Below are 17609 nucleotides of genomic sequence, written 5' to 3' on the forward strand. Positions count from 1 at the left end.
GTGTACATTACTTTGTGCTTAAGCACATTCACAACCTGCTTGCTGGGAACCAGACAGGCACGGCCACTCCTCCAGGCAGCAGGAAATGAAAACATGTGTACAATTTCTCATTTGCTTTCAAAATAGTGCCTGTCTTGTCCCTGGAGCAGGACACCTCAGCAGTGAGCCTAAAAGACCATTCCCTTTGAAAGGCTTAAAGCTTGGGAACCCTGAAAATGTATGAAAAATGTTACCATTTCTGTGCTGGGGCTCCATAGGTTTTTGCAGATGCCCACAAGGGTTGAAACTCCCCATGAAAAGGTTCAGGCTCCTTTTTGGCTGGTACAGACAAGGCCCAGATCATCACCTCCCAAGAGAAGGGCCATGTCATGGGCTCAGGCTCAGAGGCAGAGTGGGACCGGAGGCCAGGTGTCCGGGTGTGCAGACCCCTGGCTCAGCTTGCTTCCTACCTCAGCACACAGGCGACAGTCCTGTGCGCCGTGTGTGAACGTGAGGGAGAGGACACTCAGGCATCCGAATTTAAATACCAATTTTCACTCTGGGACTTGGATGTAAATCTGTTAGGCCTTACGTCCAGGAGGGGATGCAATTCATTGAACAGAGTTTGGAAGCTGCTCAGATAAATAAACCGTGTTTCTTCTTTTCAGGTTTGTGCAAACACATTTGCTGGGGACTTAGAAACCCCCTTGGAAAGTATTAGCATCTTCTCCCTGCTGCAGAGCCAAACACACAGATAACTGTATTTTTAAAGATACTTGACCTTCTGGGCAAAGAAATAACGTGCTCACATGGCAACTAACCAATAACCCTGCACTATTACCTTAATTATTTCTAAACAAGGAACAACTTTAGCTCCATGAGTTATAGGGGGAGGACATTATAGAAAGAGTCTTGGCATCAGGACATTGCAGGTGCTGCCCCCAGTGGCTCCCTAACCATGCACTAATTACATCATCAGCATGAACATCACTACCCATTGTTTCTTTGAGAAGCTGTCTATATGTTCCAGGATTTAAAGAAACAGATGGAACATTTGGAATCAGTCCACTCCCATATGTTGGCTGGAGAGACCCAGAGGGGTGAATGTCATTTCTCTGTTCTCACGGAGCAAGGCTGAGAAGAGCTGTGACTCAAACCCTTATCTCTGGCCCCAGCTCCCACCTTCTGGGCTTGTGGGGACTGCAGACTCACAGCGCTGCTGGAAGTCATGATCTCAGAGCTCCCACTGCCTCTGTTTGTAACCAAGGCCAACAACACGAGGACATCGGGAGCTAATGAGTTTATGGAGCTTTGGAGATGTAAAGAGCTCTAGAAGGATGCCTTGTTATTGCTGATGGTGATGATAATGTGTAATATTTATACCACTTTGGCTGCTAATTTCCAAAATGAGAAGGGATGAATTTAAAGGCCCAGGCAGCTCTGAGGGTATCAACTGTTCTTGGCAACTCAGATGGAATCTTTACCTCTGGTTGCCCCAGGCCTCTGGTGCCTCTGGTCCTTGAATTTGTTCTAAGATGGTGCACAGCAACCCAGCCTTTGGATGGTGTGGCTCACACCCTGCTAAGGACACACAGGACACTGGGCAAGCCTTGGGAGAGCTGGGGATCACTGCGTTACCTGTTCACAAGGTCAGTCAGTTTAGATTTATTGAACTGATTATGAGGAAGCTTCCCCACCCGACCTCCACCCCCACCAGTTTTGAAGCCAGACCTCCTTGGGTTTGAATCTCAGCTCTGCCGTTTGTTAGCTGTGGGATCTGGGAAAGGTCTTTAATCTCTCTGTGCCTCAACATTCACAACTGTAAAATGGGGATAACAGCACTGATTTCATAGGGTTGTGATTATTATAGAAGATAATGTATGTTAAAACCTCACAAAATGTCCAGCACATAGGCCATCAGTAGGTCTTAAATCCTCTTACATTCTTACAAATGCTGCACATGCTATGTTATTAGAGGGCAGGCAATTGGGTTGAAGTACCCTGTGGGAATCTGTTCTTCCTGGGGTGCGGGGGACGATGGTTGGAGAACAGAATTCACCCATCAGTTATGAGGTGAAGGTCAGCAGCACAGCTTTCCTACTTCCCAGGCATGTATGATGTTTACTTACATTATGTCAGCCTAGTTCAGAAGTTGTACTTAAACCCTGTGTTTAGCAATAGCTACCTTCTATTAGTTAACTCACTAAAGATAAACATATATATAGTAATGAAAAGAAGAGTCCAAAGCTAAATTTTTATTAATGGTAACTCTTATTAGAGAAGAGTTCGTGTCTAGTCCTGAGTCCTACAGCTCATTTCACCTCCCAGGACCTCGGCTGAGTGTAAAATAACAATGAGGGTGCCAGGCCTTCTGGTCCCCTTGCCAACTTTCCCCTTTGCACCTGCGATGAGCAGGTTTAGGTTTGAAAGGCCAAGCCTCAGAGTACTGTTCTCACACTTGAAGTGCAGCAGAATCCTGGAATGTCTGTTAAAATACAGATGCTGCCCAGCTGGTGTGGCTCAGTTGTTGAGCATCTACCTATGAACTGGGTAAACCAGGAATCAGGCTAAGTGATTCCTGATCAGGGCACATGCCAGGGTTTGGGCTCAACTTCCAGTAGGAGGTGTGCGGGAGGCAATGGATCAATGATTCTCTCTCATCATTGATCTTTCTATCCCTCTCTCTCTTCCTCTCTTAAATCAACCAAACCAAACCAAACCAAACCAAATAAACCAGGAGCTGCCCCCATGCCCGGCCCCATCGGAGTTTCTGAGTTAGCAGGTGGGGATGGGCCTGAGATCTAACCAGCTGGGGTGGTTGAACCTGCAGGACCTCACTCAGAACTACTGCTTTAGGGCAGTGCTTCTCAACCTTGGCTGCACTGGGTCCCCTGGGGGTTGGGGGCCCAGGCTGCACCCTAGGCGAATTCAATTGGGCTGTAGTGGGTGGCGCCAGAGAGAGACCCTGGCTCGAGGCTGAGCTTCCCTCTGACCACTGTGCCCTGTTCAGGGCCGTGGAATTGCTGAGCTGTCATCAGCGACAACCACAGGCTGACCCTGGGTGGATTAGGGCTCAGCCCACTTTCTATAAAAGACTGATTAGCAAATATTTCAGGCTTGCAGGCCATGTGGTCTTTGCTGCATATTCTTTCTTTTATTTGTTTCAACCATTTAAATGTGTTATATTAGCTCGCAAGTCACAGAAAAACAGTTGTTGAACCCCTGGAGACTAGCCAGTCATGAATTATTAAATTTAATGATGAAAATAGCTATCCACAATTAGCATTATTTAAACGATAATTGAAACTAAGGTAGAATGTAGATTACTTTAGAAGAATTAAAGTAATGGTGGCTTCTTCTAACAGTTTTCCTTCATGTGTTATAAAACGACGAGGGGCTTCCTTCCACCCCTTTCCGAGCCCACGTACCGGAACAGCAGGTCCTCAAACAACGTTACACTCAACGTTCGTTATGAAGTGGACGAGACGCCATAGGAACTTCTCTCCCGTTATAACCATTAGCTGGTGGTAAGATTAATTTCACTCTGAGTCATTTGGCTTACAGTCTCGGAACCTACTGAGGACTTGCTGTACTTGTTTCTTAATATTTGCTTGAAACGGAGGAGTTAAAAGCTCTTAGTATCTGCTCAGTGTGATCAGAAAGAGGTAGCTGCCTTCTGAGTGGCTAACTTTGACCCGAGGGCACTTGGATGGCCCACCCGCTTAAAGGACTTGTTCTGCCCTAACTGGGCTTCTATCCAAAACTGTGACTAAAACCAGAGGCCAAGGCTGAGGCCCTGCTGGCTTCATGGGCCGGCAGCTTGTGCGGTTGCACGGGGCCCACGCCGAGAAGGGCCTTGGTGGGTTAATGCCCTGCTGAGGGCATCTCGGTGGGCACGGGCGTGAGAGAGGGAGAGGCGCAGTGTGCTGCCCCTGTTCTGTGCTGCCTCATTTACTGCATTCAGGATGCCCCGTGAGCACAGAATCCCATTTAAAACTGTAAGTGATCGAAAGCAGAAAGCGGACAGCAAACAGTGAATTCATGATCAGTGACATGCTCTTTGATTAATATTTTTCAGCTGGAAAAACAAATTTTCATTTACATTAAAGTTTGGCTGACAAAAATGTTTCAAAACATGAGGTCAGTGTTAAAAAATAAAAAAGGATCCCTACTTCAGGACAAGCCGAGAGCCACTGCTGATTACTCCCTCTACCATCGGAGGAGCAGGGAACTACTTCAAAACAGACCGGGAGCCAGCAGAGCAATTTCCCGCACCATTTCCTGAACCCCTGTAACCGCCTCAGTTCTTGAGTTCAGGCATTTTAGAGTAAAGCTCCCTAAGCCTTGAAGAAGGGCCATACGCATATCCCGGGGCAGTGAAAACAGGGGGAGAAGTTGTTCACATACAGCTGCATTCCTCCCCTAAGCTGTGCACTGGAAAGGCACCCCAAAAAGACAAGGGGTGCCTGGCTGGCTTGGGGGCATAACCAGCAGGAGACCGTGCACCCCTGACCACCGACAGGGAAGACCTGCGTTTAGACACAATTGCACAGCGGTCACCACGGGCAAGGCCTTTTCCCACCATGAGCCCTTCTTCAAATGGTTCCCTGCCATCATTAGACGCTTCGGCGCTCCATGCCCTCTACTAACTTGCGCTTTCTAGGCCTAACTCAGGCTTCTGCACACCAGGCTAGGAGTCACGGGTCATTTCCTCTGTTCCCGGGATGAGGGACTGGGGCTTAGTGAGGTCACACGGGAGGAAGGGGCAGAGCCGGGCTCCAGGCCGGGCTGTGTGCCCTGGGCTGGCACTTGTTTTCCTCGCCGCCTCTGAGCGCCAGCCGTGTTCCCATCTCTTCCTGGGAGTGAGTTTAATCTCCCCATAATAGGTGCTCGCGGTCAGGGACTGGGTCCTTAGGTATTTTTGAGGCCTGAAGAGTCAGGCGCTTAGCAGGCAAGTGGTGACTCCATGTAGATTAATACCCCGGCCCAGGTCTGCTCTGCGGTGTGCTGTCTTGTAAGTATAAGCGTCAGCCAGAGCAGGGACATGTACAAGCAGTAGAGTCAATGTCCAAAGGAGTGAACGAGATTCTGATCTGTAGCCGTCTCTTCTCTGCACTTCCCTCCTCACCAACCACCTAAACAACCCAGCCAGACCTCCTGCTCCGCCCGTGGGCATACTGCTAATATAGGCATTATGTAACTAATAAATAATGTGCTGTGCCATATACCTCTATATTATAGTACACGTGGGCTATACTAACTCCCGTGGGTTTAGTAAAGGTGGCGGTAAGTGCATATAGTGCCCCAAACCCGGGTACAGTGCTGGACACAGGAGCCGCACCGCCGTCTGTAAATGTATTTATAGGAAGAGACACATGACAGATGTTTCACATGGAGCTGACGTGGCTGCTGTAAATGTGGGTCAGGGCGAGCCATTGCGCTGCTGCCCTCAGAAATCGCTCAGAGTGGAGGGCTCCTCTCCACTGCCAACTATTCAAGAAAAACGATGCCAAGTGGACACCTCCTGGGCAGGAGGCACATCCAGGCAATTTGCCTGGGAACACACCCAAGGGAGGGCGATGACAGACATCACCCTGCATAGGCAGCTCCGGTCCATCAGCGTGGCGCTTAGCCACTTTGTGGATGTTCCGTGTGTCCTCTCGGTCTAGTGCCTGTCTCACATGGGCTCCCGAGTTTCCCACATACCCCTCACTGCTGTCCTGTGTGCAAAATAATTTTCATATTAACCTTGACCAAAAATCCAGGGAATTCCACCAGTTAAAAAAAAAACACCCATACGATGAATTCCGTGGCTGAGCAGAAATGGTCTGTGGGATAACCACGTCCAGTCTGAATCGCTGCCTTTGGTCCTCCTTGAGGGCCCCGTGTGCATTACTATTATTTCAACTTGGCGTTGAAAAGGCCCCGATGAGTCTTCTGATACAACGGTTTTCTAGTTTATAGTGGGAGGATGCTTTTGTCAAAGGAAATCCTACCTGGAAGCCAACCCACAATTCAGATTAACCCTGAGCAGTTGGTGCCCCCAGGGCGGGGCCTATGGGGCTTGCTCCTTCCTCAGAAGCGCCTAGGAGCACAGTTTGAAAACCATGCAGCCATTCCCCCATACTACGTTATTCCCTCACTTGCTAACCCAACCTTTCTCGAGTACCTACTGTGTGCTGGGTGCCGGTGAGCCAGCAGGTAACGGGGGGGGGGGGGGGGCTCCCTGCAGAAGCGCACAGTGCGGTGTGAGGGGCAGACAGGAGTTCAGGGGGTGGTAAGTGCTGCGAAGCAAGTAGATCAGGCACTGTGGCTGGGCCAGGAGGTGGCTGCTTCAGACTGGGGATCAGGAATGGCTCTCAGGGGATGTGAGACAGGAGCTGAGAACAGAAGGACGACCTGGAAGAAGGTCTGATTCTGACCAGCAGGGAAGCGGCCTCAAAGAGGCGAGTGACTTTCCCAGGTCACAAGCGGGGAGGAGGCTGAGCTGAGACTTGACCCTGGGTCTCCAGGCTTCCTGCCAGGGCTCTTTCCTTTCACAATGTTTACCAAATAGCTGCCGCACTCAAAGAAGTCGAGGTGATTGGTGACATCCAAGGGCTGACCAACCACCAACCACCTCCTGGTGTTTGGGGCTGTCTGTCATGACTCTTGACCCCCTCCCTGCCCTCCTCAGCCTGTTACAGCTGGTGGTCTGTAACCCAGAAGACAGCGCCCTGCAGCTGTCCTCCCTGACCCTGGCCTGGCTGGGAAGGCGTCCTCCTCTCCTGTGCCCCTGGCTGTAAACTGGGAAATGCTCCTGCTGCTTCCATTGCTGGCAGATGGTACAAGCGAGACGGAGGGTCCAAAGCCTCCCGCTCACCGGGGGGAAGGGTGCCTGGAAGTCATGCCACTCCAGGGCTCTGACTCCAAGGCCACCCACTCCAGGGTGGGCCTGCGCTGTGGGGGCATCCACCCAAACCCCGCACCCCCGGCCGCACGGGTGTCACAGAGTGCTGCGAGGCAGACAGCCCTGTGACACTGAATATCACAGGGAGCAGCATGCAAATGGCGCCCTCTTTGACCCACAAACCAAAGGGCTCCAGGCCCCCAAGTGTTGCCCACACCTCCCAGGTGGCACCTGTGGGCCCAGCATTCGCCCTTTGCCCTGAGAGCCTTCCTGCTGTCAGAGCACTGCCCAGGCCTCAGCTAACTGGCGCCTCATGAGGTGGGAAGGGCAGTGGTTACTAGTTTTGCACACGAAGCCGAAGCCACGGAACCCCAGAGTGAGCTGTGCAGGGAACTCTGCACTGACCAAGGAACAACCACTAACTTCTGACTCAGACCCAGGTCTCCAGACTCCACCTGCAGATATTTCCACTAGAACCCAGCTGCCCACGAGGTAAACACAGACCATCTGCTGGCCTACCACCACCTTTGTTCTCTGGCCCGCTGCCCCAGAGTATGCACAGGGCCTTTTCCAGAGCTGCCTCTCCTCTCCAGCCACGCCTGCCTCACCTCATGCCGCCCTGCCGGAGGCCTCTGGGGCACCTGCTTCTGCACTTGGCCACTCTGACCCAGCAGAGATGCTCTCCTGTCCAACCCAGCTGAGCCCTCCACCCTTTCATATTCTCCAGCCTGTTTATGCATGTGAGCACTGCACATATCACGTGAAAACAACACCCTCTAGAACACGGTTCTCAACCTGTGGGTCACAGACCCTTTGGGGGTCGAACGACCCTTTCACAGGGGTCGCCTAAGACCATCGGAAAACACATATGTAATTACATATTGTTTTTGTGATTAATCACTATGCTTTAATTATGTTCAATTTGTAACCATGAAATTGGGGGTCACCACAACATGAAGAACTATATTAAAGGGTCGCGGCATTAGGAAGATTGAGAACCACTGCTCTAGAACCTTCCACACTTTCCTTCTTTCCATACCAAACTAAAATCAACTACCCAGACAGGCAAACAGAGGCGACAGGGTCTGCTGCACCATGTTCCCCAGTACACCTCTGCGCCCATGGGACTGCACAGCCTGCACGGGCAGGCAGATGCTGAGGACAGTCCTGAACACACAGGAGGCGCAACAGCTGCTGACATGGTGAGCCCTGCTCTGCATGGGGGACAGAGCCAAGGACTGTGAAATTTTAGTTAGGATCACGCTGGACCTGTCACCTCATGCTTAAGAGCCAGCGACTGGAATTCAGGGTGGACAAAGAGAATGGCAATTTGAAGAGGAGCAGCCATGCACTGGGCAAGCTGGCAGCACAGGGCACTGACGGGCCCAGAGCCTCTCCCAAGACCCGCGTGAAGAAATCAGGAGCACAGTTCTGGGCACAAAGGCTGGGACCCCGTACAGACACCAGTGCTTACACACATCCATCCTGAATGTCCCCAGCATTCCCGCCCCACTCCTAATCAGAAGTCAGCTAGCCCTTGCCCGCCAAGGCCCTCTGCGGTCCAGCCTGGGGATTGGGGGGAGAGCGGGGGGGTGGGGGGGGAGACAAGACAGAGAAAGTGGGGCGCTTCCTTCCCGCGCCCCGCAGGCCTCCCGGGGACGCCCTCCTCCCCGTGCGCCCCAGCCCGCGGGCCCTCCGGAGCCCGGCGCACTGCACTTACCGGCCATGGGCACAGGGCTCGGTTCGCAGCCAGGGGAGTGGAGCCTGGAGGTGGAACGGAGGCTCGGAGGGCCGCCCCCTGCCCGCCCGCCCGCCGCGCTCCTGACCTCCCACCCGGAGGGTCTGGGTGAAGGCGGTGCGCTCGCTGGAGCCCTTGGCCCTTCCTGCCGCCCGCGCCTCTGCCCGCCCCGCCCCGCCCGCTTCCCGGCGCCCACCCTCCCCTCCGCGCCCCCTCTGTTCCCAGGCTCGCTCGCGCCCAGCGCCGCGGGCTGGGCTCCCCAGAAGCCCTGTGCGGCAGCGTCTTTGTTTGGGACTTGGCCTTTCTTCAATTCACAGCACACACAGCGAATTCAGCTGGAGTTGGGGCAGCTGTGCGGTTGCCTGGGGGACTCTTGTTAGGAGGTGTTGGGGTGGACTGGGGTCCGGCGGCTTCCAGATGCCCCTCTGCCCTTAGCCCCCTCCCCGCCCCCAGGTTGGCCCTGGTGGAGCAGGAAATGAGCAGGGTCCTGGGGGAAGCTGGCCCGCGAGGGCTCCGGACTCTAGTCTGGGGACTAGCATGTGTGACCGCAAAGGGCCTTCCACCTCCCGCTTCTCCCCCCACAGCCAGCACAGGGAAGACTACCAGCACTGCCCTGTCCCTCCGACAGTCCCACTGGCCATCAGCTTCCCATTCCCTGGGCAGGGAGAACCGAGATCTCTTCCTAGACTGGGGGACAAGGGAGGCCAGGCAGAGAGCCCACCTGCCTGTGCCCTGGCGGAGGGCAGGGAAATGCTGCCCGTGACGGGCTCTGACCTACCAGCCGGCAGGCCTGTGTTACTTCCCAGAGCAGCAGAGGCCTGTGCTTATCCAACCATGTCCTTTTGAAACTGGACTGCAGGGAGCAAGGTTACCCATTTACCCAGCTGCTGGGTCAGGGAAGCCAGGGGAGGCAGGGAGAGCTGACAGGCAGGGCATGGGAGCACCAGCCTTCTAAATGTCAGCAGAGGGGACGTAAATTGGGGGTCTTGAAAGGAGATGATTGCAAGTGTCCCTGTGAGAGGAAGACCTGCAGTGGGGAGGGGGTGGGGGGAATATGGAAGGAACAGCAGAAGGCTGTGGGGGGGAGGGTGGAGAAGGGGTCTCAAGGAGGAGGACCCTGGTGGTGGTGTGGGGGTGGGAGTCGGAGGAGGACCTGGAGAGATGTGAAGCTGAGAGAAGATGAGATGGGGGAGAGTGTAGACCAGGGAGAGAGGGCTGGGTTGAGGACAGAACTGTGGTCTAAGCAGGCAAAGCAGCCAATGAAAGGAACTGAGACCATGGGGGGGGGGGGGGCTCCCGGGAAGAGGGTGTGCTCAACAGGGACCCACACCGCAGGGATACCAAAGAGCAGGGTCTGTGGGACTTCTGAGGGAATTATTTTGGTGGCGGGGAGCAGGAGCCGATCGCCCCTCCTTGGGGACATCTGGACATGCGGGGACCCAAAGGCACAGCGCTTCGCTCCCGCTCCAGAGGCTCCTGACAGCCATTACCCCAGTGCCAGCGCTTCCCAAGGAGTTAGCGGCGGCTTCTGTGGAAACAGCACCTCCGTTCCTGTCCACTCTCCACCCAGCCCCATTTCCTCGCCCTCTCACAGGTGTGTTCCCAAGCAGCCCCCAGGAGGCCTCCTGCATGCCGATCCCCACCCCATTTCCATGCAGAGCCTGTCTCCCAGAAATCCAACCTGAGCTACGCGGCCACTGAGAAAGGGAGAGTGAAAGAAAGAAAAGGTGGCATGGTTACCAGACTGGCTGTGGTGGTCGCTCTGTAAGGCCTATAAATATGCAATCACTCTGTTGTACACCTGAAACCAATGTAATATCGTATGGGGACTATAATGAAAAACAATTTTTAAACAGGACATAAAGAAAAAAGAAAAGAATAGGTAGATGGTGATAAACGGCATGAACAGCCACACGAGCATTATGGAGACCAGACGGGAGAGAGACCTGCGCAAGCACAGAACATAGCCTTGCCCTCTGACCTTCCTACAAGACCTCTAATGAAGCAGACCCCCAATGCAGACCCTGACCTCTCATTAAGCAGTTTTTTTTTTGTTTTGTTTTGTTTTTTAATATATTTTATTGATTTTTTACAGAGAGGAAGGGAGAGAGAGAGAGAGTTAGAAACATCGATGAGCGAGAAACATGGATCAGCTGCCTCCTGCACATCTCCTTCTGGGGATGTGCCCGCAACCCAGGTACATGCCCTTGACCGGAATCGAACCTGGGACCCCTCAGTCCGCAGGCCGATGCTCTATCCACTGAGCCAAACCGGTTTCGGCTCATTAAGCAGTTTTAAGAGACAGAGATTGTCAGAAAAAGCGAGGTGGTGTTAAAGGAAGACAGAAATGGGGCGCGAGAGGAGAGTTATTCATAGTAGAATATGATTGCAATAGTCCTGTGAAGGGGAGACCCATAGGTTTGCAGAAGACAGTAGAAGAGAGAAGGGTGGGGCAGGCCTTCGGAGGGAGAAGAATGCTATAGGTGGGGAAGGCTGAGGGGGAGTGAGTGTTCAATAAAGTTAGTAATATTAAAGCAGGAATTAGGGAAGAGAGGGTTGGAAAATGTTCTGAAGGACCTTATGCAGTATGAGAGGGCAAGTAAGAATTGAACCTGTGGACCAGGATGTCTTGTCAGCACTGTCCCTACTAACATTAAACATGTAGAATAGTGAACCAATAGAAATATGGTTTGTAATTAAAAATTTCCCTGTAGCCATGTTTAAAAATTGTAAAAAAGTAACAGGTGTAATTAATTTTAATGATACAGTTTATTTAACACAATATATCTAAAATATTATTTCAACATGCATCAATATAAAAATTACTAATGAGACATTTTATATTTCTACCTATTAAATTTTCTAGCTCTGGTGTGCATTTTACGCTCCCAGCACATCTGACTTTTCATTGAAACACCTGATCTGTATTTAGATTTGATAACATTCATGTTTGAAAAAATAGATTTACAACCAAAGACATTGTATGCATATATGCATAACCCATGGACACAGACAATAGGGTGCTGAAGACCTGGGCGGAGGGGAGGAGGAGAGGGGAGACGCAAGGGCTGGCTTGAGGGGTCAATGGGGCGGGAAAAAAGGAAAAGTAGATTTACAAGCCTAAGTTGCTGCATACATACTTATGCTTTCCAACTGACTCAAATGATAAGGAAGTTTATATTAATTAAACCTAATTGAAATAAAAATATTTAGTCTTTCAGTTGCACTTAACAGATCTCAAATCCTCAATAGCCACATGTGACTAGCAGCTGCCACATCAGACCACAGGTCTGGAATATGGATTCCTAGACTTCTGGATTTGTGTCTTTGTTCCGTTCTCACTGTCTGTGAAAAAAATGGACCCCCAACCACCCACCAAGTGTTGCTCCACTCACAAGATCCTAATGTGTTCCATCTTATTTCACAGAATGCTCTGAAGATGAGGGAGAAGGTTGAAAATCCAACATCTGTGGAAGGGAAATGGGGGTTTGGCTTGGACTAGACGAGGAGTACGGAAAATGAGATATGAGTTGGAAGTATTCCCTCCTGATGTGACTCCGTGTTCACACGAGGAGTCTGTGGTTTCCTTCCAAGCCGGGTGCGCCGGAGACTGCACGGATGGCGCACAGCACAGCTCTTGATGGCGCCATCTCCCATTTTAGCAGTTCCCCTTGAGCTCTGAGCACTGACTGAGTCCAAAACACTTGGGTGTGGCTGCTAGGTCTGGTCCTCATTTCCTGCATTGCCAAATGGGGAAAGTAATCCCTTATTCGGGGGAACAATGGGAGGGAATTGGTGAAAACCCAACTGTGAAGCTACAGTGAAGGCGGAGTGTCCGTCCCAGACTTGGAGACCGTGCCCGCCTCTGCCTGTGGCACATCTTCTGCTCCCAGCTGGGTGCTGGCAGCCTGTGCTTTCAGGCCACACTCAGGCACCGATTGCCTGCCTTGCATCTGACAGATCCGTCATGGGGTGCTGGGGTGATGGAGGTTCTAATCTAGAGCCTCCTTTAGAGATGTAGAAAGAATTCCCTCCTTTGCTCCGAAGGGTCCTACATCGATTACTTGGAGGTCCAGGTGAGATCTGGTGGGATCCCCACACCAGCACAAGTCCTGATCACCTTGCTTCCTGGCAACAGTATCTACTAGTATAGCCATTTCTAGAAATGGAGTCACACAAATGGATGATGACACACGCGTGCACACACACACACACACACACACACGACACTGAGACACTGATGAGTATGATATGGTATTGCTGTATTGCTGGCATCCCCAGACTATATGGCACATTAGCTTAATATTCAGGTTGTACCTTAACCCCTCACAGGACAGGAAATGTAAACCTTGGATTTCTCCATCCCCTGTGTACAAGCCTGTCTTTCAAACCAATGTCCAGTCACTACCCAGGAGGGCTGCATGGAAATGAATGTTCCCTTGACATCCTCTGCTCCTGCCTCCGTGACACTCGCTTGGTGAAGCAGCCATCTTGATGTGGCCCTGATGAGGTCTCTGTGCATAGACTGGGAGCCTCCCCAGGAAAGACAGTGTGTTCTGGGAGGTAGAAACACGCAGGTAGAAAGCACTCCCCTCCACGTACACAGCACACAGCTGTCTGACTCCGCCTGTTTCCCCATCTTTAAATTGGGGAGAAACTCATGAGATTTTTTTTCTTCCATCTTAGTGGAAACTGGCCATACCTTCTTCATCCCTGTGAAAATCAGAGCTACACACGCTCTGGTCAGCCTCTTCCCCTCTTCCAGTTAAATATTGACCAGTTAACATTTGCTTGAATTCAAACTGCATTTAACTATGAACTTAATGACTGAATTTACTAATTTCTGCAACAATACCCGGTACTTAGTAGGAGGTGGCAAAGAAATGGTTGTTCAATTGAACCTCACGGTCTCAGGTATAATTCCCATGAAAGAGACCTGACATCAGAAGTGCGAGTTTTTCAGTTGCGAGGCATATGTCCAACGACTCCAAGAACATTAGTTGCGCTAATTTGTGCTTGAAATAATTATTGATCTTCATTAACAGTGTTAAAAGCATTGCTCCGATGTCCAATTGCTTGTCATGCTCCCTTGGCATGCTGCATAAAGGACTTGCAGCTTGGTTCTTTCCCCGGAGAGCATTATTCAAAGCAAGACATAGAAAACACATTTGGGTACAGAAAAGCTAAGTACAGACAGCTGAGCAAATAAGTCAACAGTATGCACAACGACACAGGACTCACAGCGGATTGTCTTGGGATGTGCAGCAGACCTGCCCCCCTGTCTCTCTCTTCTCCTCAGAGTTCTCCAGCTCCTTCTCTCTAACTGGGCACAGGCCCTCCCAGGGTCCCAGGCACATGCCAGGGAGGAAGAGAGCCTTTGAGTTTTCTGAAGCATCTATGTTAATTTATATTTTTCCAATAAGGTTTTTAGCATTTAAAATGTGTAACATCTGTATATCTCATTGTAGAAGATTCTATCACTAACATATTAAAGAAGAAAGTAAAATTACCTGAAATCTTAGCTATTAGAGAAAATCATTGTATTTTCTTCTCTGTGTGTGTACATGTGTATGTGTGTATAACCTGATTTGTTTCACTTTAGAATATATTCTAATCATCTTTTTATGTCAATATATTTAAGAAAATATTATTTTTATATTGGGTATATTACAACTTATTTAACTAACCCCCTATTCATGGATATTTAGAATGTTTTCAATTCAAAAAATATTTTACAATGTGGTCATGAAACATTTTTTCACATATATCCTTGCCTACTTATTCAACCATTTTTTTTTTGTTAGTCCTCACTGAAGGATATTTTTTCCATTGATTTTTTTTTTTTTTTTTTTTTTTTTTTTTTTTTAGAGAGAGTGGAAGGGAAGGAGGGAGGGTGAGAGAGAAAAAAAGGAAGAGAGAGAAACATCCATGAGAGAATAGACACATCAATTGGTTGCCTCCCACACGTGCCCCAACTGGGGCCAGGGATGAATCTAGCAACCCAGGTATGAGCCTTTGATGGGAATCAAACCCTTGACCCCTAGTGAGCTTGCCGACGCTCTAACCACTGAACACACAGTCCAGGGCTCAACTATTTCTTTCTGATTCCATTCTAGAAATGGAATTACAAAAAATACCCTATATATGTTTATAAATGCCATATATATGTATCTAAAATATGCATATAAAAAGTTGGAAGAATATGTTTCAAACTTAATACAGTTGTTACCTCTTGAGAGGGAACTGAGATTGGGGATGTACTCAAAGAGGAAATTCACCAAATCTATAATGTTTTAGTTTTCACAAGAAGAAAATATCTGTGTAACTTATAATTAGTTAAAATTAAAGGTAACACCAGCCAAAAAGGACAAGATAAAATAGTTGATAATCGATAATCACACATTATTGGAAATAAAACTGTCCACTTTTTCCTGCTGGTAAAAGTTAAAGAATAGGAACAGGATAGTATTAGACTTGTAAACTGCTAAGAGAAAAAAAAGAAAAGGAAGCACAACACCTAAAACCTTGGTTAGTCCAACAAAAGTAGGGAATGGAAAAAAAGAAAAATAACAAAAAAGCATAGTAAATAGAAAGTACAAATATGTGGAGAAGGTAAGTCCAGCTATACCAATGTCATGATTACTGTGATTCGATAAAGTCCCCATTAAATGTAGCGACTCTCATATCAGGTAACAAACAAAAGCCAGTTATGTGTTGTTTAAATGGACACATAAAAATACATGACGCAGAAAGCTGCAAAATAGAGGAATGGAAAAGACGCATTAACCAGGAAATGCTAATACCAAGAAACAGATGTGCCAATATTAATATAAGAAAATGGATTGCAAAACCCAAAGAATTAATGGTCCAAGAAGAGTCTTTTTTGTTTGTTTAGTTCTTGTCCATTCCTGAATCTTTGTGCACTTTTAAAAGGTATAAAGAAAAATAGCCCTGGCCAGTGTGCGCAGTGGTTAGAGCATCGGACTGTGCACCAAAGGGTTGCAGGTTCGATTCCCAGTCAAGGGCACATACCTTGGTTGCGGGTTCCATCCCCACCCCTGGTCTGGGCTCCTGCGGGAGGCGACCAGTTTATGTGTCTCACATTGATGTTTCTCTCTCCCTTTCCTCCCTTCCACTCACTCGGAAAAGCAATGGGAAAAATATCCTTAGGTGAGGATTAACAAAACAAAACAAAACAAAACAAAACAAAACAAAAAAGAGAAAGAAAGAAAATGACCACTCAAGTAAAAAAAAATCAAGGATTTACCACTGCACTAATATAGTATAGTAGCCGCTAGCCACAAAGTATAGCCAATAGCTGCTAGGCTACTGAACACAAAATATGGCTAAGCCAACATGAGATGTGCTGTATGTGCAAAAACATACATTGGATTTCAAAAACTTGGTATGAAAAATCATGCAAAATATCTCATTAATATTTTTAAAATATTGATTACATGTTGAAAAGATCATATTTTAGATTTACTAAGTTAAATACAACCTATTAAAATTAATCTCACCAGTTTCTTTTTTTTAACGTGGCTATGGAAAATTTTAAATAATGTACATATCTCACATTGATTTCTATTGGACAGTTCTGAAGAGGATTAGACTAATACAATTAATAAGTATAAACTAACAGATATATAAAGGGAGAATTTTGATCTCAGAGATTTTACACTCGTGTCAAACATTCATGCAACCTTGAATAGAATGATGTTTCTATCTCTCCCTCTCTCTTCTTTTCTGAAATCAACTTAAATTGATCAATTACCTGGTAGTCACATGAAGATATCAAAAATGTCTAAATAGACTAATAGCTAAGCACAATGCTTTTTCACAATCTCAGGAAATCCTTGTTGCCTAGTCCAAATGCTGTTGTTCCCGCCCCCCCCCCGCCCCCCCCCCCCGCCCCAGTGAGTGTGGGGAGGTGTTAGTGCAGGGTGAGCCTGTGGGTAGTCAGTCCTCAGGGTGGAGAGTGTTCATGTCAGGAGCCAAGGTACCTGAGGTCCTACTCTACCTCCTGGCCCCAGCTCACAAGATTTGTTGAGTCTGGACTCCCCTGTCAGAGAGCAATGATGACAGCTTTACCCCGGGGGCCATGCCTATCTGAGAACTGGGAAGGGCAGGCCTGACTGGCCAGCTATTCTGAATGACTTAGCCTGTAACCCTGAGGAGGGCCCCAGGCGCTCTCCTCCACATGGGTTTTATCACTCAGCACTTGGAGAATGACTCTTATCTCAAGTAGCTTATCTCACTCATGCTTGGCTTGAAGTTTTAAAAATTCTTATTTCTTCATCAATCCAATTTTTTTTTTTTAGATAATCATCCTCAATATTTTTAGTGTAAAGGTAGCACCCTCCCTTGATTTTCAGCAACATTATAGATCAAATTATTTCTGTTATTTCATAGGACTTTGAGTAGGTGGGGATGCAGAGGCTGGTATCCAGTCTGTATTATTTGTCTCATAACCAGTCACCTTACTAAATGCATTTTTCATATTAAAATAAACACTGATATATCATTAAGAATAATGCAAAATATGCATGCATTTTTCAATGACACAGAAACCAAACAAATGAGATGATTGTGGAGGATTGCTAGGGATACTTTGAGGGCAAAATTTGAAGTTCAACTAAAAAATGAATTTTGGCTACCTTGAAATTTCTCTCTCTCTCTCTCTCTCTCTCTCTCTCTCTCTCTCTCTCTCTCTCCCTTCACCTTCTTATCAAAAGAAATAAATCCACATTCCAATAAAGATAAAAGTGTACTAGTAAGCCTTTCTGGTCTCCCACAACTGCAGAGCCGGCTTTATGGGTGTGCGTACAAGGCCCAGTGCTTAAAAGGGGCTAAACTTCATTTAAGGCTCTGCTATTGCTATCCTAAAATTCTTAATTCGCACAACTGGGTGACTGATCCTGAATATAGGCTTTACTTAGCAGAGCCTGGTCATTGATATTTCTGCAAAAATACTTAGCCAGTATTATGCATTTTTCGCCCAAA

General features: G+C 48.4%; 1 protein-coding gene across 1 annotated transcript in view; it reads right to left on the reverse strand.

The window, feature by feature from the left end:
• Positions 1–8776, reverse strand: part of TSPAN11 (tetraspanin 11) — a gene marked incomplete at its 3' end in the record, with an annotated part of 47763 nt that extends 38987 nt beyond the window's left edge. Inside the window, exon 1 of the mRNA XM_081083955.1 lies at positions 8589–8776. Coding sequence (XP_080940081.1) covers positions 8589–8595 — 7 coding nt within the window. The 5' untranslated portion in view covers positions 8596–8776. The remainder of the gene's footprint in view (positions 1–8588) is intronic.
• Positions 8777–17609: the final 8833 nt, after the last annotated feature.

This window comes from Myotis nattereri, assembly GCF_964212035.1.
Source record: "Myotis nattereri genome assembly, chromosome: 2".
Taxonomy (NCBI): Eukaryota; Metazoa; Chordata; class Mammalia; order Chiroptera; family Vespertilionidae; genus Myotis; species Myotis nattereri.